Genomic DNA, 23,499 nt, shown 5'->3' on the forward strand with positions numbered 1-23,499 from the left:
TTTGACCCTGTTGGGTTCAAATGTAGGTGTAGTTCCTTCAAACTTTGACAGGACTATTAGGATTCATTTCTGTGGCCTGAGACTTAGAACATCATGCCCTCCTGCTCCAGGGACTGTCCAGGGCATTCAGATCAGACAATCACTATCTTCATAGATGAATATCCGTTCTCTCTTTTTCATTTCAGATTTTAATAAAAATGTTACAAACACCAGATCTCTCGTCATCTTGCTGCAAGACCCTGCTGAACACTATTTCTGCATTCCTGCTGGCCGAGAATGTTTTCTTGCCTGATTCTTTGACCAAGGAAGCTATTGAGAAGGTAACAAAGACTGCTGCTTACAGCAGAAATCCCAGAGTTCAAGCTCCCTACAGCAGGCTGATTTCATGACATTCCACTTCAGACTGGGAAATAGACTATAAGATTCCATTTAGCCCTTTTGCACAGATAAGGGAGAAGCTGCCCAATACCTTAAGTAATGTCTGCTGTGGTCTTGGGACTCCTTGACAGTCTTATACAGCCTGTCAGTGTCGCGATGCCACTGTGGCAGACGTCTTTGCAATGAAAAACAGGCTCTGATTCAAACACGTACGGCCTCTGTAGAGAAAGGCGGGAGAACAGAGAAGGAACGTGTTCTGTTTTAGATTATAAAGCAGGTCAGTGAGTTGGACTTAGTGAAAAAAGTACATTTTTCACTAAGCTGCCAAGCATTTAGTGAACATGGGTTAGCTTTGTGAACAAGGTTCAGGCAAGTGCAGTTTGATTTAGAAAGTTTAGAGGTAGGCATATTTCAGTACTACCATTGCTCCTGGAGCATTGACAGGATTAGCTGCATACATTCCTATCAAATGCAGTGTTGCAAAGATTAATAGGAGATGCTACTATGGAGTCTGATTCTTCAGTTTTCCTGTTATAGTACATGATAATTTTGTAATTTACAGTGTAGACTGTAGTTGTACTGTGTATTTAAAAATATGTTTGGGGGGGAAAGAAAAAGATACATGTCATGATTTGCAATGGGAAAACAAGACTGTTGCAATTGTTTAAAAAAGATCAAATTTTGGCTTGTGTTGAAGTAAAATTGGTTCTGCCTGTGGCATGAGTCCAGTTTTGCTCAGGAGATGTGATCCTTCAAACATTTGAGGATATTTGTGTGGCCTTGTGTTAAACTGTAGGAGGCTTAAAGCTGTCCTTGTCTTCTGAAGGGTCTTCAAAAGGGAGGTCTGGGTGTGTATTTCTATGGTGCACATCTCAACGTTGAGGAGCGCTGGTCCTGGGTACTTCAAAGGACTGTTCCTATCTTGAGTCCTTCAGAAGCACAGAGGTTGGCTCTGCCTATGAGGTGGTAAACTTTCTGCAACCTGCTACGCGGGAAGAATGCTGAGGTGAAAGATCTTTTGGGCCTAGGCTTTTTCCTAACAGTTGGTGTGTCTATGCCTAGAACTTTCAGCTTACATTTTCCACATCACAGTAAAGAGATACCTAAGCTGTCTTTGCACAGAGCGAGCTTGGATCCAGCAGGGTTTGTTAAAAAGGGCTATGCCAGCAGGGTTTGTTAAAAAGGCTGTGCTTTTCTGTACCTGAAGTGTCACTGGTAACAGCTTTGTTGTGTGTGTCTGAATTGACAAGCCCTGCTAGCCATGAACAGAGAGCCAGGCTGCGTGTCTTGGAGTTCAAAGCACGGCTGATTCATAAACCAAAAAAAATGTCCCATGGATAGTGGAGAGTTGACTATGAAATGTCTCTTGTTACTGTGTTCCTGTCAACCTTTCATTTGCATCTTGCAGGTATTTGCAAGTGGATTTGAATGGCGCTTTCTTTTGGACTTCTCTGAAGCGATGTTCACAATGAAGCAATTTGAGAGGGTAGGTGGAAGCTTTTCTGCATTTTGTTTATTTTTGTTGCCAAAGGGAACAACTGGGAAAGTCATTATGTATTTACCTGCCTTGCACGCTGAATCATTTTTGTGTGTTGACATGATGTTTATTTAAACTTCTGGCATGATCTGGCAAGAATGAAAGAGGTTACTTATGCCCTTGTGTTGAAGCTTGGTAGTGATGCTCAGGGTTGGAGAAGATGACAGGTATCTGTGCTCACAAAAAGAAGCATGTCTGTTGGGAAATAAAGGGGTGGACTTGTTATGGATGGGATGAAGAGAAGGAGTTCTGGAGAAAGTTAGTAGAAATGAAGAATAAGGCATGTCTGATAGGTCAGGCCTGGAACTGGTGATCTGGGAGGAATCAAATTAATTAAAGGAGGTGAAAGTAAAGTCAGGGATCTGGAATGTCTTGATGAGACTAGATTTGGGGCAAACAGAGTTTTTACATCAAAGCACTGTTCCTGCTGGGGTAAGAGGATGTTTGTGTGCTGGTGACTTGGAGCATCTGGACTAGTAAGTCTGGTGCTTTGCTGGCTCATTTGTGAGATTTTGGATTCCTCTGTGGCTGGTGTTGTGTGGGGTTTTTTTGTGGATTTGATCATGATTAAAGAGACTTACCAATCCTTGACTTTATTCTTTTTTTTTCTCCCCCCCCCCTCCTCCCCTTCAGCATTTTCTTCCGTGCTTTCTGGAGTACATGGAGCATTGCTTCTCTGGCACAGATGCCCTCACGAAGGATGAGGCGATGGCAATTCTGGCTAAACTCATTCTGGTGAAAGCAGAGCCTCCTACCATTGGTTCAATGGCATTTGAAAAGTATCCTCTCATTTTCACTGAATCACCCCTCAGGTGAGGCTTCTCAAGTTTAGCAGACACTAGCTATGTCTGCAAGCCTGAAGACAGTGCAGAACTACATAAAAGTTGCCCCCTAGTATTTGCCAGAGTTGTGTAAATGGCAACATTGCTGGCGGATTTGCAAACCAAGTGATACGGTAGGATCCCATTTTTCTTTCTGAGATTATTTGAGAAGAGATACTGCTCTGGAAAGCTTGTTACTGATATAAAAAGACTAGCGAGTGTTGCGGTAGGTGTGTGATCGGGGTTTGTTACACCAAGATACATGCTGCATCCTTGGACAGTTAATCTTTGTAGTGAGGGCTGCAGTCCAGGTTCTCATCATTACTAACCTCCTGCCTGTGCCCAGTCTTTCTTCCCTGTATGCATATGTCTTGCCCAGGAGCTTTCTTGGCAGCAGTACTGTAGTCTTACCATAGAGCACAGCTGGGTACCAAAGGGCATGTAATTAATCCAGATACGGCACTGTGCTGGCACAGCTTGACTGCTTCTAGTTGCAAAGCTAGCTTGGTTGCAGTGAAATGGTTGCTTTCTCCCTGGAGCCTCTTTGGAAAGATTTGGGGTAACCACTGTCAAGCACAGAATGACCATTGCTAATCTACTGATAACAATTGTTCTAATAACTCTAGCTCAGATAATTCAAAACTTTCACCTGCCGAGTGGTGACTTGTATTGCCTTTTATGTAAGGTTTTATCTTTCCTAAGAGCAATCCACTCTGTGGGTTTTTCCTATTTTTATTTAATAGAGTGGAGGTATTAGGGTTTAGGGAACAGAAGGTTGAGTCAAAAGAATTAAATTTGTTTTTCTTCCCTTGCTTTCTTTGTTGATCTCTCTGGATTTTCAGTGGTATGGAGTACATAGCTGAGAGGACCTTGGTCCTACTTGGGACTTTTTTGTGCTCCTGCAATGTCAGTGGTAGAAATTAGGGCTGGGAGACATCTCAAGAGTTGCATAGCCTGTCTCCTACCTAGAATGGAATTAGCAAGTCCTGAACCAGTCCTGAAAGATGTCTGACTGAATTGTTATTGTTACAGTTGTTACAATTCTGGATATTCCTAAGCTGCCCCTGGCAGTCTGTGCCAGTACTTCGCTGTCTTTATGGTTACACAGGTATTTGGGGTTTTTTTCCCAGTCCTCAGTGTATGAACTAAACTTCCTTTACTGCACTTTAAATCCATTGCTGCTCATCTTATCTGCAGGGAACATAAAGAGCAGATTATTTCTTACTCTTTGCATCCAGCTTTTACAAACAATAGGCTTTGATCATCAGAAACATCTGAAATATTCTTTCTCTGGACCGACAATCCTAATTCCTTGAGGTTTATCTCATAAATTTTCTTTCTTAAACCTCTAATGATTCTTGATGCTGTCTTTTTGTTAGCTTCTGTATTTCTTGAAGGATGGAGCCTATGCAGCCTTCTAACTGTGGTCTTGCAAGCACTGGGTGGAGTGGAAAGATTGCTGTCCATGGGGTGTGAAGTACTCCTGTTCATATCTTCCAGTATGGTGTCAGCCCTTTCTGCCTGCAGATGGACTTGCTGATTTGGGCTCAGCTTATGATTCCTTTTAAGTCCCCAAACTTTTACCTCACTGGTTGTTTTCTGTCATCTGTTAGTCTATGTATATCAGCATGATCATGGTTTATTAACAGTAATCACAGAGACGACTCGCAGGTGCTCCTAGAGGCTATATGTCCTGGTTGTGAGGGTGTCCAACTAAGAACTAGTGTCTTTCCTTCTAGAAATATTATTTGAACTTGAAATAAAGACCTGACTTTTCTTGTGGGCCATGTTTTCTGCTCCTCAGCATGACTAGATGATATTTTGTGCTGTGGAGGACATTAAAAAGAAAATAATCCCTTGGGTTGTCCAAATCCTTTTTGCTAGAAGTAGCAAACATAATTTTGAGTATCATGGGAGGAAGAGGAACAATCTCTGCTATGCAGTGGTGGGTTACTAAAAAGTTTGGTTTTATTTTTAGCTCTAATACAAGACAACAAACAAGTAAAAGACAAGGAGGAAAGGCAGAAGTACCAGTGTTGGATCATGTACTGTCTTTAATCCATTTACCAGAGAAGGAAGACATCACTGACCTTTCACAGCCTTGGGTTGCCTTGGTTGTACTGCCACATATTAGGTAAGGGATATTCTAAGGTACTATTGTCATGTATTTCTGTAGTACTGTCTAGTTCACTATTTGTCAAAAATAATTTTACTAAGGGAAGGACAATAATTATTAACCCTAGTTTGGGGAAACCAGGTCTAGAAGATGAAAAAATGCTGTGTGGAAATACCATGAGTCAATAGTAAAGTCAGGAATAGAGTATCAGTTTCTTGATTGCCTACTCCCTAAATTTAGTACTCTAGTACATAGAGATGTTCTTGACACGTTTCAGTTTCTGTGTTTTAAGCACTGTCCTCTATAGACAGTGTTTTTTTCAATAACGAGGATGTTCTTGTATGGAAGAAATGGTTGGAAAGAAGGTGCAATGAATGCTACGACTTAAATTGTGAATCGGAAATAGCAAAAATGGTTTGCTGCTGGTTTCAAACTTGGGGTGAGCTATCTGTAATTTAATACAAGATAGATGTGAAAGAAAGCTTTCATATGTGTTAGGTGTCAGTGTAACATAGAGATAAAAGTCTTCCCATTTATTTTGGACAGACCAATGGACAAAGAAAACATTCTGCCCCGTGTGACAAGTTTTATAGACTCTCTCTTCACAGCCATTGACAAAGGAAGCCTCTGCAAAGGTCAGTTACGGTTATTTCCTGTTTATTTGTTTTTTGTTGATATATAAAAAAACCTCATAAAGCAGTTTTTCTGATGACACAAAGCATGAAAATGAATAGCAGTAGCATTGTATCCAGATTTATTGACCAGCTCAAGTAAAACTAGAAAAGCAAAGCTTGGGGGGAAACACCCTCCAGGAAATGATTCTGCATTTGCTGTTGATAATAATAATGGGGTGGCAGATGTTCTGCAAAGTGGAGGACAGAGATAACTCAGAAGGAAAAGAAGAAAGTGAGAAAAAAAAGGATGGAAATCAATCTAAACTAGATCCAGGCTGAAGCTGTCAAGTGAAAGAGAGACTATTGACTCACAAGCTCCAGTTAGACTGTTTCAGACCTATAGTGCAAAGTTTGGGACATTACCATCTCTGACCTAAGTGACAGCACCAATTCTAAAACGCTGCACCTTTCCTCCAGGCATGGGTGGTCACTGGTTGTCTTCCCTCTCTGCCCAGGAAAAAAACGTTTTAACTTAGTTTTCATTGGGCAAGGCGGTTGTTACTCGGGGATTGCAAGTATTTGGCCTTGTGCCAAATATAAGCAAGTATTGGAATGCCCCAGGTTCATCGTTCCTTGGTTTGAAAGGGCTTGGCTAGAGTCTGGCCTTTTCCCTTTATAATCCCTTTATTAACATTCCTAAATGTATCCACCAATTGACTCTGTTGCTCTGTGTAGATGAGGCGCTTAGGGACATGGTGTAGTGGGCATGGTGTGTTGGGTTGACGGTTGGACTCGATGATCTTATTAAGGTTGGAAAAGACCTCTGATTCTATGATTCTTCTGTAGCTTTTGTCAGGCGTGGTCCTTTTTGATTTAGCCCTTTCTTCTATCCTGTTTGCAGGGTTTGCATGCTGTCGTGATTATTTTAGTGGCAGTGTACTTATTCTAAAAAAGAAATACACAAACTTTATTTTCTTGGGTCTCATCTTTGGTGGCAGTAGTAGCAGCTCTGCACCAGCTCTGTGTGTGTGCAGGAGGCATGTTGCTATTTCTTCCTTTGCCCATAAGAGAAAAGAAAACAAATGCAACCTCAGTCCTACACTCCTGCCTCCTATTGCTCCATCCTACATTCTTTGCTTGGTTTTCCTCACCCTCCTCCCAAACTGGGGTTCCTGGACACTTTCCTCATCCTCCGGCATTCTTTCCAGCTGTATGATCTCTACAATTCCTTCGCCCTCTACTAGGACTCAAGGCTCCTCTCACTGCCTGCGCAAGGCAACCCCAGCCCTGTGCTCCCTGTTTGACCTGCCTGGCCTCTCTGGCCTGAGGCAAAGTGCAAGTCCCAGGACTGCGTTTTTCTACAGTTGCTGTGGAGTGCAGGGAAGCAGGCTTGCCAACTGAGACAGAGCAACAGCAAGTTACCCCGGCAGCTGTTCAGGGGTAGCTGCCTGTATGGAAGCACTTGTCCTATTGATCATATAGGTGTGTCCAGAGTGAGGTGGGAGCCACTATCTGTGTCCAGCACAGGTGTACTACTACCCAGTGGTATGCAGATTGCAGTTTGGGAACCTGTGCCCTTACACTGTAGATGCAGAAAGCTTCATCCTGCCATTACTTGCTGTTTCTTCTCCTCTCTTTGAGGAGCTCCTTACGGAGGTTAATGGTGAGCAGGATTCAACACAAACCTGGGGAATTAAGCAACTTGGAATAGAGGGATGTTTTCAAAGGAATAAATGGGAAATGAATGCTTACTTCCCCTTCTTTTCCATGGCAGCTGGCAGCATGTAAGAAAATTATATCCTTTAAAAACTTTCTTCAGTTTGCCTGGCTTAGGAACAGTGTGTTTCTTCTGCTTGGGAAGAGACAAAGGAGAGGAGAATTTTTTTTTTTTTTTTTTTTTAAAGAGCTTACTTGCTAACTTAGGAGTGGCAGGGGAAAGGAATTGCCCTTCCCCTTTCTTGCCTGGAAGGGCTTTGGCTCTCCTGTGCTTCTGGGAAACCCTCCATCCCTAAAGGAGGCTGAGAGGTTTAGGAAGGAGACACGATTGCTGTAACAAAATTCAGCAAACCCACCTTCCATTCACTAACAAGTGTTCAGTCTTTAAATACATGAGACAGCTTTGAAGATCTCGTAAAGTAGTGCATTGTCGAAGTGCCAAGGTTTATAGGCTCCTGTGTGGTAGCGTCAGTATATACTTTTGCTTCTATTTGCTTCTATTTTGCAGTCATCAGTTGGAGCAGTATTTCTTCATTTCTGAGTGCCATTTGTAGCATAGAGCTGTCTGAGACTCCTGCAACAGTGCTTAGCTCCAGATCTCTGCTCTCTGTGTACGTGGGTGTGACGGAAACAGATGCAAACTGGGAGCTGCTCACAGCTTTCAGTGCTGGCTGGCTGGAGTAGACACTTACTTTGATAGCCAGAGGAGCATTTCCTTCATGGGTATGATAATGGTTAGAAAATACACATGCCAGTTCTGAGATCCATATATTACCCTACTTCTGTGACTCCAGCCATGTCATGGTGAGCAAGAACCATACAAACGTAAGTCATTGAGAGCTGAGTAAATATACAGGCTGTTCTCGTTCTCTCTTTGCTCCAGGAAGCCTGTTTGTGGCCTGCCAAGCTGTAAGTACTCTTCTTAGTTTGGCGGAGTCTTCTGAAATACTCCATTTGTTACCTGTGGAGCGTGTCAAGAGCTTGGTGACGTAAGTAAACTGCCTGTTCTGTGATCCTTGGTACGGCAAAGAGTTGACTTTGCCATTATGTAGGGGCTTGTTAAATGCCTCTTTGTGCGTTGCCTGTTCTGTTAGGCCGGCATGTTGCTTCAGTATTGCAGTTGTGTAAGGTAGTAATGTTGTAGGCACTGTTTGTTTAGAGAACCAGGTAGATGTGGTGCCTGTTCAGTGACATTTTCTCTGCAAACTGAAGCTTTCTTAGATAGCTGCAGGGTAGTGTTTCAAATATGTTGGTTCTAGTTTTGCCTAGAAGCATTACGCTTAGTAACTGTGTTACATTATAATGATAAAAGAGACAGGAACAGTGCATTCTGAGTTGTGTCAAAAAGCTGAACTTCTGCAGTCTGTTGGTGGTGTTGGGATTCCGCCATGTCCTTACACACCCATGTGTGTGCTTGCTCCATGATGGGAGGAGGTTTTGTATGCTCCATTTTATTTATTGTAACTCTCTTCTACTTATAATTAGCACACCTAACTCAGTGGCTGGAGGGATTGAGGGTGACTGTTGATCTCTCTCCAGCAAATCCTGCTGAACTTGTCATCTCCCATCACTGTTGCGCTGGAGCAACTCCAAGTCTTCGGTGGCTTGAGCTTCAAAACATCCTGTTCAGTTAGGAAATCATGGTGCCCATGTCTGAGGCATGGTGAAACAGCTTGCCCAGATCAAGCAAGAAGTCTTGGCAGCGAGCTTCAGTCCAGTGCTTTTCTGCCAGCTTTGGGCTGGGGGTGTGAAACTCACTTGGTGCAAGGGATGTTAGGTAGTAGGAGGAGGTTTCCCTGTGGGCAGGCAGGATTCCTGGTGTCTCACCTAAGCCCAGATTATTTCTTTTCTGTTGATCGCTGACTGGACACAAGGGCAATAGCAGCAGCCCTTGTCTGACCTATGCAGATTTGTTTTGGGCAGCTGTGGCGGGGGGGTCCAGCGTGCTAACCCCACCTTGACAGGCCTGATTAGTACAAAGGAGGACTCTCATGCCTCTTGGACTGTCATACGTAATTGGGCTTTGAGACTGCAAGCCACAGTGCTGGTGAGGTGTAACTTCACAGGCCTGCTGGTGCCAGCAGAGTCTGAAGTCATGTGGAATTTTCTCTTAATATTGCTATTGTCACTACTGCCTTATTTTCAAATATCTGTATTGTTGCAGTGCTCTCTGTACGCTAATAAAACATTTCGGTTTTTTAGCACTTTCCCTTCAGACCCCTCTGCCTTGCTGTTGGCTGATCTCTATTACACGAGGTTGGCATTGTGTGGCTGTCAGGAACCCCTTTCCCCGGGGAATCTAATGGACTTGTTTGAGAAGTTGCATCCTAATATTTCCACTGGTGTTTCCAAGGTAATTGGCTTTTTTGAGCACACACAAGATAATTTGTATTTTAATAATGTAATTTAAGTAAACTGAGTTAAATGACAAAGGCTGAAAGAAAAAACCTGAGACTGTGTAAAGCTACTACTTCATAGTATCTGTTTAGGACTGTGTCTTCGTTTCCAAGAGGCTGCCATGGGGCGTGAGTTAACAGAGGTTAACTTTTAGCCCTGAGAGGCTTGCCTCTTCCCTAGAGGTGAACCAGAGCAGGAGCCTAATGTATTCATTCTGAATTGCCTGCTGACTACAGGAGCTCATCCGTTTCTCAACTCTAGGAGGAACCTAGTGAAATCAGCCTCCTGTGCAAAACACTCACCTCTGTGTAGGTGTGTATATGTCTGCGTATGTAGCCTGCATTCTCCTGCATGCTTCTGACATATGTTTCCACTTTGAATAGGTCCGGCTATTGACTGTTCGAATTCTAAACCATTTTGAGAATCCACCTCCTACGCAGATTGAGGTAGGGCTAAAACTCTTCATTTAATGTTTCAAAGCGATCCGTGTTTGATGTTGTGTGTGAACTGTTTTCCACTTTGCAGAAACAAAGCATGTGTCTGGCAGAGGCTGTGCTCTGCTTTTGTGCTTTCACATTCCAGTTTTATCTCTTTGTCCCCCTGCCTCCTGATGTTTTCAAATGTGTGAGTTTTGATCCCTAAGTGGTGGAAACCAGAGCAAATCCCTTGACTTTGTTCTGTGATCCAAAATGGCTGGGACTCTGTGTAGTTTTGTTGAAATGCCTTTCAATGAGAAAAGGATACTCTTAACAAAATGCATATCACTTGTTTGTTCAGGGTAATGGCACAGGGGAGCTCCAGCCGATATTTGCCATATTGCTCCAAGCAGAACTTGTGCCAGCAACAGTAAATGATTACAGAGAAAAACTTCTCCATTTGAGGAAACTAAGATGTGATGTAGTGCAGTCTGCAATACCAAGTGGATCGTTGCAGGAGGTAAGTAGTTCCTGTCAAAAAGCAGTTGTCGCATTCCTTTATTCCGAGAGAATGTTCTTATTCCATCACATGGATTGGAGAGTTTTTAATAAGAGTTCATCAAAAAATTAATTGTCTCTCAGATTAGGTTTTAGAAAACTTACTTGTTAGTAGGGATTACAGGTCCCGTTCTCCTTGGGACTGTTGAATCTCCACTCCTGCTGCACTAAAGGGGACCTCGCTTTCTAGATGTTGGAAGGGTCACAATTTTACTAGTTAAATGAGCATGAATTTGGTGGCTGGGCTATTTTTGTGGCTGTACCTGTGTAATTTTTTTTACCTTGACTTGTAAGCCTCTGTGAGGAAGGGTTGTAGGTCAGTCCTATTGCATGTAGGTCAGCAAGGAGCCAGTCCAGAGGACATGTTTCTAAGCCTAGCGCAATGAAGGGCAAACTTTCCTCTTTCTGAGGTCCCTAATGCTGCTATGGCAGCCCTGAAGTTGGAGAGGGAGGCAGGCAATCCAGATCATCTGCTGTGCTGAATTGGTTTTTGCACATTCATGGTATGTAGGTATGGTGACTAGATCTCAGTGCAGCTTACAATAAATGGGGTCTAGATTTCCTCATGCAGCTATGAGACAAGGAATGATGATGCGCCTTGCTTCATTACTTGTAGTACTTCTGAGAACTTCGTTGATCAAAGTTTCCTCTTTGAGAGGAAGAAAGGTTAGAGGAGATTGGTTCGTCTTTAACTATGGTTTTTTACCTCTCAACAAGTTGGTATTTTATGTCATTCTAGGTGCCTCTTCGGTATTTACTGGGAGTGCTTTATATTAACTTCAGCCCCCTCTGGGATCCTGTAATTGAACTCATAACGTGAGTATATGCGGTTGGATGCTGCAGTCTGTGGTTGTCTCAGAGAACATTCCTTCCATTGTTCTGTGAACAAAAACTGAGGTAAAAATGTCCGATTTGGAGAGATCTGTGCTTGAGAACCTTCATGTGAAATCTTCTGAAAAGAATTTGATCTCTCAGATAAATCGCAACCTGTGTAGACTCTTACTTTTTAACTTAGTTCTGATTTTTCTTACTATTAAAGGGAACTTGTAACATACATAGTCAAATAGCATCAGAGTTTTGAGTGAAAGGTAGCAGGATTTGATTAGTGTTTCACAAATGCTTAAAGGGGCAAGAATTCCTTCTTAGTTTCCCCATCTCTGACTTTTCTGTCCTTACTGGAAAACCTCTAAATCCTACTAAAGAGTAGGGAAGACTTACCATGGTGACAGCTGAGCTAAATACAGAAATCAGTGTCTGCTTTCAGCATGACTTTATCTTCTTGTTCTTTCCCCTCTGTTGTATGATTAAAAAGGATGGGATTTTCCCCTTCAAACTAGTGAATTAATAAAAAAATTAAACCAGCTCTTCAAAAGATATGTCCATGCTAATTCTTCCTTTGGTTCTATATGATGTTACTGTACAGAAGTCAGTAGAAAGCTCGAGAACATTTTTACTCAATTTGAGTTCATTTGAAGTGATGAGATACAACCAGATTAGTTTAATAACAATTGACATTTGGAACCCATTAATAAAGGCAAGGAAGTGCTGTAGCTGTATTGTGCAGATGTCCTGTCTTCGGACACCCACATTAAAGCAGTGATCAAAGCCAAAGATTGTGTTAGTTTTTAACTTGCCGAGTGACGCATGGCTTTTTTTTTTTTTCCCCTTTTAATTTCATGCTGTCTTATGCTTTGTTAGTTCTCATGCAAAGGAAATGGAGAATAAACAGTTCTGGAAGGTCTTATATGAACATTTGGAGAGGGCTGCCACCTATGCTGGTAAGTCACAGCTCCTAAACGTTGTTATGACAGTAACCCAGCTAATTGTGAATGACGTGACTGTTTTTATGTGCCTCAAATTTACTTGTGATGGGGGAGTTCAGAACCAGGGCTCTTGACTACCAGCGTCATGTCCAGGGCAGGAATGGAGAGGCTTGGGAGAAAACTGTGTCTCCTTCTGTCCTAAACACTAAGAAGTAGATAGAAAAGGCCCCTTCGTTACAGGAGGGAGTTGCAGGTTGTGAGAAGCCATGCAGCAGTTTTGTCCCTGCTTAAGGCTGGCTCTGCCCAGGCTGATCAGGAACAATGACGAAACCTGTATAATGGGGTTGACCATCTTTCTGTTCCTAGATTCAGTGGAATTCCTGCAAACAGTGTCTTTCTTGAGCGTGCTCTTGAGGTTTACCTATGGGTGTATGGAATCTATGATTTCACCATAGAGCCATGAGCACGCAGCCATTTGTGGACTTCTGTTCTTATTCAGGAGAACTGAGATTAATTGAGATGTGTCAGGGCTTCAAGGCATCCTAAAATACTTTCTAAGCAATGCGGGTCTTTCAGGTCAGTGTTAAATACAGTTGTCTAAACAGGTACCGTGTCACCAAAAGTATTACTTTCATAATGGGGGACTGATACCTTGCTGCTGGCAATTATGAAGTAACCTGAAGAGATTTTCTTCATCTGTTCTGTAGAAATGGAGCTGCAAAATGAACTAGATGAACAGGAGGAAAGCATTGCTGAAACAGAAAGCGAGAAGATGCCAGAAGGAGGGGTGGGGATTGTCTTCCTGGAGCAGCTGAGGGCTAGAACAGATTGCAGTGAGCGGCTCGACCACACAAACTTCCGTTTTCTACTGTGGAAAGCACTGGATAAGTTTCCAGACAGAGTGGAGCCTAGATCAAGGGAACTTTCCCCGCTACTTTTGAGATTTATTAGGTAAGTAAGATTTATTTTTCAGTTGAGAGGACACATCGCTTTCAATGTGTTGCTGAGCTTTAAGTCTATGGCTATCCCATGATAGACTTTTATTTCCTGAATGCATGGCTGATGAGATGTCTGTTTCCAGTTAAGATAACATTTTGATTGAAATGTGGATTCTGTTAGAAACATCACACAAGAAGCAGGCTGAAATGAAACTTGCAGTATGTTTCTGCTACTCAGTCCCTCCTTTATTGACTTGCCACTGTCACAGCCTTATTACTCCATTAGGGAGTGATTTCAGTGGAAATAAAGTTCCTTTTTTTAAAAATGAAAATACATTTTAATTTAGAATCAGAGAAGACCAAAATATTTTCCCCCAAGATGGGGAAAATACGGGTTTTGTTAGAGGCTGATTCAGTTTCCTGCCCCTGGAGGGAGAGCAGTGGTGTGCTTGCATGTGTGCACATATCAGATGGTATGATGCACATGGGGTAGATGTGATCGCATGGCAGGCGAAGGTTTCTGATATTCCTTTTCTATGATTAGAAAACCTATGTTTTGCTTGCCTTCCTGGAAAAGTTGAACCATATTGTAGTAGGTTAGTTTCCTCAATTATTCTCACACTGCCATACTCACTGTTCATCTGCCCGCTTGAGCAAACACAACCCCCCATACCCCACTGCCTTATATCTCTGCAACTTGTAAGCAAAGAAGCATATACTTGCTGAAGTACGCTTCTTTGGGAATTTTTAGCCATATAGTGTCCCAAGACACAGTGCCATTAATAATGAGAATGGAGTTTTTAGTCATTCTTGCCCTGAAACGTGCTATGCTTCTTAATTCCTTCCTTTTTTTTTTTAAACACAGAAACGAGTACTACCCAGCAGATTCATTAGTGGCTCCATCTCAGGATCTTAGAAAGAAAACTAGTGGTACAGTAGCAGCAAAAGAAATACAGGGTGAAGAGTTGAATGATGTTGCTATGGAGGAGGAGGAGGAGGAAGAAGAAAAGGAAGAAGGGGAACCAATTACTGTAGGACTACCAAAAAAGAAAACAAGAAGAGCTGCTGCTAAGTATGTATTTTCAGTTTTCCCTTGCTAGTGCTTTCATGGAAAGGCAGATTCAGCAGCTCATGTTGAGATAAAAGCTATGTTTTTATATATATATTAATTTTTCTTCTTTTGCTTGGACTTTTCAATCCATTTTTCAATGGATTATAAGCACTTTAGAGTCAGAAACTCTGCCTGCCCAGTATTAACATCCAAAGTACCTGCCCAGGCTTTGTCATTATCTCATTACCTGCTGACAGTTTGTGGTTTGTGTTACTTCAAGCAAAAATTATGTGGTATTCTGAAGCCATTCTGAAGTATTTGGAGGCCACTGTCCCTGCATTCCCATGGCTTCTCTGTGTGTATCTGTTGGTCTTTTAAAACCACAGGCATTGCGAAACACTTTGAAAAATGAGGCTATTCATTTAGTTATTTTAATACTGGGATTCTGCCATCACCTACCTGTTACAAATCTTGGTCCCAGTCGTCTTCTTAGGGACAAAAATTTTTATTTGGTGGTGTTTTAGACTGAAGCTACATGCTGTTGTAATGTCATTGTTTGCAGTGCTGAATACATGGAGAAAGTGACTTTTTGTATGAATTCTCCACAGTTTCTCTAATCAGAGTCTTTTTACCCTGATGACCTTTGTCAAACGTCCATTACAAATACATCACAAGGATTTGTATTTTGCTACTTTTTCTGCAAAGGATGGCTTTTGTAATGACAGAGAACTTCAAAATGTCACCTTACGTGTCGGAACATGATGAGTATTTGATATATAATCTGAATTGTCATTTAATCCCAGTTGTCTTATAGGCGTTTCATTTTGTTCCCAGATTCTGGCTTGTATCTGTAAATTAGCAGCAATTAAAATCAGTGACAGTCCAAGATTTTATTTTTTTTTTCCAACTTCCATCTCAAAATGTCCCTGTACTTAAGTGGAACCATTAGTTCCTGGTAGCAGTAACAAAGGCATAAAAGATTTACTGGAGACGTGTTAATGAGTTCTGGAGTGAGCTCCCTTTGTCTTCGCCCTGGACAGTTCATGCAGTCAGGTCTGTGCCGCGGCAGGAGAGCTCTCGTGGGGCTGCACCCTGCGGGCCACGAGGTCTGGCTGAGGCAGTGGGAGGACCCACGCCTGCCCCAAGCTCGGCGTGGGGTTGCCGGAAGGCGTCGTACTCGTCCTTTGGCTGAGCCCAGCCGTGGAGGAGGGTGGCCCAGCTGAGTGTCTGGAGAGTTCAGTGTAAAGTGAGACTGCCTCTGCCAGCCTCTGCCAGCCCCATAGCACATATGGTAGAGGAGATCTCACACCTTCCTTATCCTGGTCACCTCTCTCCGCTCCCACAAAGTGGAGGTGGGGCAGATGTGCCACTTCTAGAGGAACTGACTCCCATCTGTGCTGGCAGCCCGGCGCAAGTCCAGCACAGTCTGTGGCTAAATGCAGCCCTTCGTGTTGATAGGAGCAAAATAGGCACCAGTTAAGGGCAAGTAAATAAATAAAGAGGTAAATTCACCTGTTTGTTGTTCCAGGCTGGGCTGGCAGAGAGAAGTAAGCTGCATCCTGACTGTTTGTGTTCCTTTCTCCTCAAAAGCTCAGCCCATCTAGTGCTGCTGAGGAAATGGCCTTCTCTGTGCAGTGAAGTGACATCTGGAAGGAGCTGCCTAGGAGAGGGAACAGGGTACCTCTTGCTGTGTCTCTGAAATGGAGGCCTGTAGACTTGGGATCTTCTTGTGGTGTTGGTTTTTTTTCTTTCTTGTTAATCAATTTTAATAAAAGTTCCCCATTTGTTTATGATAATGCAGGATTGTCTCTTCTGGTCATTTTAAAAAAATAATTGTTTTCTTTCGTTTTACAGGCAACTAATAGCCCATTTACAAGTTTTCTCTAAATTCTCAAATCCTCGTGCATTGTATCTGGAGCAGAAGTTGAATGCATTATATACCCAGGTGATGCTGTTTGCTGGCTTTTAGAATTACTGCTAATAAATGAACTCATTCTTATTTGAATGCAATGTCTGAGACTGCAGAAACCTGTCATTTTCTAACCCAGCCGTGATAGCTGAAAAAGGAGCTGTCCTTGGGAGGGCTTCCTAGTAGGCTTCGCTTGAAATGAGCCCCTTTAGCAAAGACCTGTTTGAGATACCTGGCTTAGTTTGCCAGGAGTGGCTCATGCAAATGGATCTGGCAACAGACAGGTAGTAGTGTTTGGGAAGGTGGAGGAGTGGCTGTAGAGGGAGTCTGTCCACTTGCACAGTAGGATCTGGAAGAGTATATTGAATCCAAAGCTTGGGGAAGACCCGAGGAGATTTATCCTTGTCCTACAGTGTTGTGTCTACAAAGAGTATGGTCAGTGTGAACAACAGATCATTTTGCATCAAAAAAAGAAAATAGAATTTCTTCTTGAAGAATATTCAGTTTGATAACATTCCTTTTTGAGGGATTTCCCTGAAGGAATTGTCAAAAATATGACTCTGAAGAGGGATTCTAAGTCTTTATCCTACACTCCTTAAAAGGGTATTTTATTAATTTTATTGGGTTTTGTTGGTTCCTGATTTGTGGATCTGTTCAGATCATTGGGGTTTGCTCTAATTGTTCCCATTTGCGTTCTCTGAGGCTGTGGTCAGTGGGCTGTAGAACTGTATTAAATGGCACGGACCTGTTAATTCCCTGGGTTTCACCTGGCACCTGGTGTGGGAGTTGGAGGGTCCATTCATTAGTCCCCAAATTTGAGAATCTTCAATGAACATCCACTCTGTTTCAGTCAACCTCAGAGTTTTACTTAGGAAAAGAGTTGGTCCATGTGTTTGCTTGCCTGTATTCTTAGGAAAATATTGAACAGATGTGTACAGGTCAAAACAGTGTGAAGAACAGCCTAACACAAGAAGAGAGATTACTTCTTCGCTTACTGTTTGCCATTTCTGTGTCTTAGCATATGTATTGTCATGTCTGGTGTGTCCGTCTGGCATAGGGACGTCATGGCAAAGTGGCCTTTGATGATTCTAGCCTGCGCTGTTTGGTAGGAGACTGAAGAACTGATAAGGGTGCTGCTTGGAGAAATGATCTGTATTTCTTGGTGCCTAGGTTATGAGGAGTCATCTTTGAGAGAGGGCAAATCTCAGTGAGACTTTGCCTATCAAGTCTTTTGAGTATTTTATGTTTGTCACAGGAAAGAAATACAGGTGTCTTGGGATGGTTTGGGTAGTCTGCTTTTTAATCCGGTCTTCCCAGATACACAATTGGTAACTGGTTTTGGAAGTTGAAAACGCAAGCTGACAGTGGTCCAAAAGACAATTATGAAAAAATAAATTTCATAACTATCCTATGGGGGGGAAGTATATATGAACTACCGTCAACCATGTCTGCTTTTTATGAGTGATAGTTGTGTATTCGCATCTTGGCTTTATGCTGGCAACACATGCATTCTGTTTCTGCTTTGATAAGTTAGCCCAAAACCTACTTGAGCTTGGAGCCTTTGGGTTGTTTCTCTGTTTTCAGTAAGCACTTCTGTCTTCTAGATAGGCACTCATTTTCTTTCTTTTATCATTTGCAGTTACTGTCCCATCAAGACCAGAATGTACAGAGAATAGCTCTTGACTGTATAATGACATACAAGCATCCTCATCTACTGCCATACAGGTAAAAGCTTTTGTATTATTTTAGCATTGCTGAATGAGCCTGCTGTCATATCGGAATCCTGCTTGGGGTCGGTTGCCTCAAAGAGAGAGCCTTTCCTGTATTTGTTGAAGACATATGTATAAATTTTAATTTTAGCCAGCTGTATATTTCCTAACTAAAACAGGAAATAAGGTCTTGAGGTTGGTCAGTGTCTCTTTTTTGTTTACAGGAAAATGGCAACGTTGTGTCCCAGAATAGTGTGTGCTTAGTGGGTGCATCATTTTCAAAGAGGTCTTTTGTACTGATGTTTTATAACCATGCAGAGAAAGTGACAGCATAAAAATGTAGTTTGTGGTTGAATAATCTCTTCAGAATGGGTCCAGGAGGTACTTTCCTACATAATTAGCTTGAACTTGCTGGCTTGTAAAATATCTTTTGATAGAAGAGTGGGAACATAGTGCTTTAATATTTTATATACAGCATAGATTAGATAGGTAGGTAATTAGATATAGATGCATATGTGTGTGTGTGTCTGTTTATTTTTATAACCCCTACCTGCCCTCAAATAATGTTTATTACTCTCAGGGAGAACTTGCAAAGGCTACTGGAGGACAAGAGTTTTAAAGAAGAAATAGTCCATTTTAGTATTTCTGAAGAAACTGCAGTAGTAAAAATGGAGCATCGACCAGATCTCATACCTGTTCTTATGAGGTGTGTCATGAAGTGCGCGTTTAAAAGTACCATGAGCAGAGATGTAATGCTGCTCCTCTCATTTTAAACAGTTGAGATAAACCTATGGTTAATGGTATAGTCTGATGACTTAGGTTGTGATGTTCTGTATGGTTTCCTTATTAACACATTTATGTAATGTGTTATGCAAATGGTGTTTTCTTTAAAAACAGCATTTTGGTAAATACTGTTTCTTCTAAGGCTTACAGAGAACTGTGAGAACATTTCAGTTCACTGAGTATTGCCACTTACTTTTATTAAGATACAGTGACGCAAGTTATTGTGCAGGTTGCTTCTTCAGCAGTAGCTGCTCTCAAGCTAGCCTGGAGGTATTCTAGTTTTATACCTGAAGTCTCCAGCAAAGCTTCCGTCAGCAGAAGCTGATCTTTCATTGGGATGTTTTTGGGCAATGTGTAGTAATTCAGTGGAGATCCTGACGGGGACATTTCCGGTCAGCTTGTTCTCACTAGAGAGTATTTTTAAATGGAGTTTCTCCTGCAGAATAAGAGGCTGGGAAACAGATGGCTTGCTGAAAGCTAATGCAACCTCTTTTTGGCTCTTGAAGAATTCTCTATGGCAGAATGAGAAACAAAACAGGGAGCAAAACACAGGGCAAGTCTTCAGCGGGCACTCGCATGTCGATCGTTCTGCGATTTCTTGCCGGCTCGTTGCCAGAAGAGATACGGATGTTCTTGGATCTGCTCTTTGAAGCCGTGAAGCAATTCAGTAATGGTAGGTACAGGCAGTAGAACCTGGGGGTATGGTACTTCCCGGCCTGTAGGGATGTGGGAGGATAAATACACTTAGTACTGTTATGTGCTTCAGTTTGTCTCTAATAGTGCCTTGGAAGGATGAAAGGATGAAAGTAAACTTTTGATATAAGGACTGGGATTCCCCTGAGCTTTTCCTTACGAAGCACGATTGCTCAGTTTTACAGGTCCAAGGTCAGAAGAACTGAATGACTTGCCACAGCTGTGCACTTAAGCTGTAGCAGGCCAGGAATGAGCAATCACTGTCATCGTAGGCTAGCCTGAGTGTGATGGCAATAAACAGGTTGTAATGTGCTCTGATACTGTAGCAGTGGGAGGCATCTGAGTGTCACAGGAGATGGAGACCTGGAGCTGTCCTTATTTAAAAAGCTGAATGTGAGGAACTGTAATTTGGGGCCAGATTATACTATTTTTCATTGAAAATTATTTTCGGTAGTGTGTATCTTAGAATCATTAAGGTTGGAAAAGACCTCTAAGATCATCGAGTCCAACCATCAACCCAACGCCACCATGCCCACTAAACCATGTCCCTAAGCACCACGTCTACACGTCTTATAAATACTTCCTGGTGCTTCTCTAGGTAAGTTGCTGTCTCTTTGCCTATCGCAGGGTCTTGCCAGACTGCAGTGCTTCAAAGTATGTCAGAGCTGGATTTAGCTAAAGTCCTGCCTCTTGGGCGTCAGCATAGCCTCTTCAACGGTCTTGAAGTTGTGTTGAAAAACATGGGACATTTGATCCATCAGTACCTGCCTGAAATTCTACAGATTCTGCTCTGCATGACAGCTGTGGTATCCTGCATCCTCCAGCAAAGAGAGAAGGTACAATATACAAACATACATGTAAATTAAATTCCTTTCCCTCCTCCTCCCCTCAGCTTGCATATGTACACACAACTTTACTGGTTCAGATAAAGATAAGTTTAATGCCAGCATGGAATGAAGCTTAGCAATTAGATGTCTGTCAAAATAGAGGCCAATGGTATTTTTCTGAAAGTGCTACAGGGCTTAGGCAGTGCAAGCAGAGTTAATGTATTTAGAAAGCTGCTTTGGACTGCATTTTTGTTTGAGTTACTGAAGAGAGAGTTGGAGGTGATCTCTGTGTGTTGCTACCTGCCTTCTCTGTGGACAGATGGGCATGACGGAAAGCTAAACGATTTGTTGCAAGGATGTAACAAGATCTTATGGCTGGAAGTTGAAATTGGCCTTAAAGGTGTAGTTTCTTGGCTGCAAGAATAAAACATTTGAGCAGGGGGAGGAGAAGATTTAAAGTTCCTTGCCTGAGGACTTCAGAGCAAAACTTGTCTTTGAGATGTTTTGTAGCAGTGCTAGACCCTGGGGGAGCTCAGCATTGTGGAGGATCTCAGTGATTATCTACAGTGATTGTCTCCTGCCATGGGACTCAGGAAGAACATGGCTACCAGCCATGCTTTCAGCACCTTGGAAGCACGTTCAGCTCTGTATCAGGAGTAGTCATGCTAATCCAGTGTCACAATTTGGGTCTCAGCCAGGTATCTGCAGAGCACTGCGAATGTTTTTTTCCTTGCTGTGCAGTGGCTGTACATGCAGAAAGGGTCAGGTGAGAAAAACATTCTGTTAAAGATTGGCTGCATCTAAAGATGGGACATGTTGGCTTACTGCTACCCTGTGCCCAGGAGAGCCGCACAGAGATCCCTGAGCTCTAGCCCAGATAGCTCAGGGGATCTGTTGCCAGCTGTTTGGAAGCTATGACATTGAGCCAAGCTTTTCTGTCTTTTTGAAACTAGTGCGTTTGCCAGGCTTCAATCCAAATAGGAAAAGGAAAGCTCGAATCTGGTCCAGCACAGAGCATGATCATATATTAGGTGAGAAACAAGCAAACTGCACAGTCATCATCATCGCTGCGGTGTTGAAAGGAATTATGAGATGATAGACTGAGCAAGTGGTGTGTTGAAAGGAATTATGTGATGATAGACTGAGCAAGTGGTGTTAGGTAATGAATGTTTTGTCACTATGTGGGTGTGTTCTTGCCAAGACCCATCTGTGAGCATTCGAGGTTAGAACTTGTCTTGAAAACAATCTATCAAACAAGGCAAGCCCTTGCATTTAGGCGGCATCCAAGGTCCCATAGTTGCCTGCAGGCTGCACAGAACCTTGTGACTGTCTTTATTTACGAAGAGGATGAGCAAATTTTAGGACAGCAGCATCCCACAGTCTGACTTGAGCAATGGATTGCATGTGCCTACATGTTTTAAACTGGGAAAGGAGTTTTAAAAGCTGCTTCATTCATTGCTGGGATAGTCACATTTTGCGAGGGTTACTACAGTAATCCTGTCATCGTTGTGTAACGTGCGGAGTGACGGTCTCATTTGTCTGAACTTAATTTAGCACTTCATTAGCCCATGAGATGTTAAAAGTGCAGGGAAGAGTGTGAGAAATCTGTTTATCTTGGCTAATGATTAGAAGACATTCTTGGAGTTTGAGAATAATTTATTGCAAGCTGATACTGCTTGGAGAGTTAAACATCAACTTTGACCATTTTAAGCCAAATTATTCATTTACTGTTTACTACTGTTTGTGTTCAGTATTGAGTTTCTTTGTCCTCTCAAAGACTTGATTTCAGAGGATTGCTCTTACGGCAATTGAACAGTGGGAGACCCAAAATTATTTTGCTTGGGGGTCACCATTAGCAATCGCAGCCTGGTTAATGCTTTTTTTGGCCCTTCAGGCAGCTCATTTGCTGCCTGGAAGCTGATTGCACACCATTACTACACATTCAGCACAGCTTGGGAGGTCCTGGGCAACAGCATGTTTGGTTCCTTTTCTACCATCTCCTCTTTGTTTTTTTACCTGTGATTTTGGGTGCAAAGGGAGTATAGCGGTGTATTGCATGGTAGGGGGAGGTGTCTTCAGAAGTCCATAGGTACATCAAATTAAAAAATTGTGATGTCTTTCAGTGAGGCTTTGACGCCAAAGCTGCTTTGCAAAATAAGAGATACAAGTGTTTATTCTGTGTGGTGGATCATGATATGTACTGGAGACCCTGAGGAACTCAAGACATAGCTCCAGCCTTGGACAGTGGCCTCTATTTGCTCTGTTGTTTCTGAGACTGGAGTTCAGTACCTCTGCACTGTGAAGCTACCTCATGTGTTTTGCTGTGAGCTGCATTGCACAGTATGGAAATAACTTAGGTTACTCAAGTCAAGACTCTTCTCTGGGAGAAGATTCACAATGCAGCAGTGCATGAATAACTTCATGATCAGCTGTGTGGCCTATTTCCTTGCTGAAATGTTTTCCCCAAGAAAGGCTATGGAACGTAAGCACTAAACGGGTACAGGAAGCATCCTCCTCTAACCAAATGCTGTACTCCCTCCCGCATCGTTGCAGGAGGTGATTCACGTTATTTCCTTCTCTATTCCTCCCCCTTCTCCTTGACTGTTGATTTCTTTTCTTCCCAGTAGATCTCAGTGTGCAAAGTACAACTTTGCTTTCGAGGGCTGATTTGGGTCCCTTCCTGTGTAAAACAGAATTACTAAAGTGTCAGGGCTGGAAATGTATCTATGTTGTAGCTTTCTGCATTTTGCCCAAAAAGGGCAGATGTTTCTTCAAACCTGTCAGCATGGATTTTCATGAGCTGAAGGAGTCCTGTGTAACCGACTAAGTGCAGGAACAGGCACCCCTTAATAAAATTTAGGTCAGCTGTGACAGGTAGATTGCTACTGTGAACAAGTTACAGGAGAAAATAGAACATTGTGATAGCTCCAGCAAAGGTTGTATCTGTGGTCAATGAATTGCTGTATTTAATTTCAGAGCAAGTAGTTGGTAGTTGTTCTGCAAAGGTCTTACTGGGGTTTTTTTGTTTTGTTTTTACAGATCCAACCTAGGTTGATTAATCCACTGAAGAATTTGAGGCGTCTTGGACTCAAGCTTGTGGCAGAGTTTTTTTCTGATTATGAGACCTACAGCTTTAGTGTGGAAGAGATTGATGCAGTTTTCCATGCAGTGGTATGGCCTCAGGTAAGTATTTCTTGTTCTTCCAAACAGCTTGTGTGTAACATGTACCATGCAGAGAACTCCAGCTGCACTGGAGTCCATCGTGTCAGCTAT

General features: G+C 42.5%; 1 protein-coding gene across 1 annotated transcript in view; it reads left to right on the forward strand.

Moving 5' to 3' along the window:
- The window catches only part of UTP20 (UTP20 small subunit processome component), a 64,647-nt gene that overhangs the window by 8,145 nt on the left and 33,003 nt on the right, over nucleotides 1-23,499 (forward strand). The window contains exons 10-28 of the mRNA XM_075152082.1: nucleotides 186-320; nucleotides 1,787-1,864; nucleotides 2,549-2,727; nucleotides 4,715-4,870; nucleotides 5,399-5,487; nucleotides 8,066-8,171; nucleotides 9,385-9,535; nucleotides 9,963-10,025; nucleotides 10,357-10,515; nucleotides 11,293-11,369; nucleotides 12,252-12,331; nucleotides 13,024-13,267; nucleotides 14,120-14,326; nucleotides 16,160-16,250; nucleotides 17,854-17,939; nucleotides 18,504-18,629; nucleotides 19,213-19,379; nucleotides 20,027-20,235; nucleotides 23,266-23,409. Coding sequence (XP_075008183.1) covers nucleotides 186-320; nucleotides 1,787-1,864; nucleotides 2,549-2,727; nucleotides 4,715-4,870; nucleotides 5,399-5,487; nucleotides 8,066-8,171; nucleotides 9,385-9,535; nucleotides 9,963-10,025; nucleotides 10,357-10,515; nucleotides 11,293-11,369; nucleotides 12,252-12,331; nucleotides 13,024-13,267; nucleotides 14,120-14,326; nucleotides 16,160-16,250; nucleotides 17,854-17,939; nucleotides 18,504-18,629; nucleotides 19,213-19,379; nucleotides 20,027-20,235; nucleotides 23,266-23,409 — 2,547 coding nt within the window. The remainder of the gene's footprint in view (nucleotides 1-185; nucleotides 321-1,786; nucleotides 1,865-2,548; nucleotides 2,728-4,714; nucleotides 4,871-5,398; nucleotides 5,488-8,065; nucleotides 8,172-9,384; nucleotides 9,536-9,962; nucleotides 10,026-10,356; nucleotides 10,516-11,292; nucleotides 11,370-12,251; nucleotides 12,332-13,023; nucleotides 13,268-14,119; nucleotides 14,327-16,159; nucleotides 16,251-17,853; nucleotides 17,940-18,503; nucleotides 18,630-19,212; nucleotides 19,380-20,026; nucleotides 20,236-23,265; nucleotides 23,410-23,499) is intronic.

Source organism: Calonectris borealis, chromosome 1 (genome assembly GCF_964195595.1).
Source record: "Calonectris borealis chromosome 1, bCalBor7.hap1.2, whole genome shotgun sequence".
Lineage (NCBI taxonomy): Eukaryota > Metazoa > Chordata > Aves > Procellariiformes > Procellariidae > Calonectris > Calonectris borealis.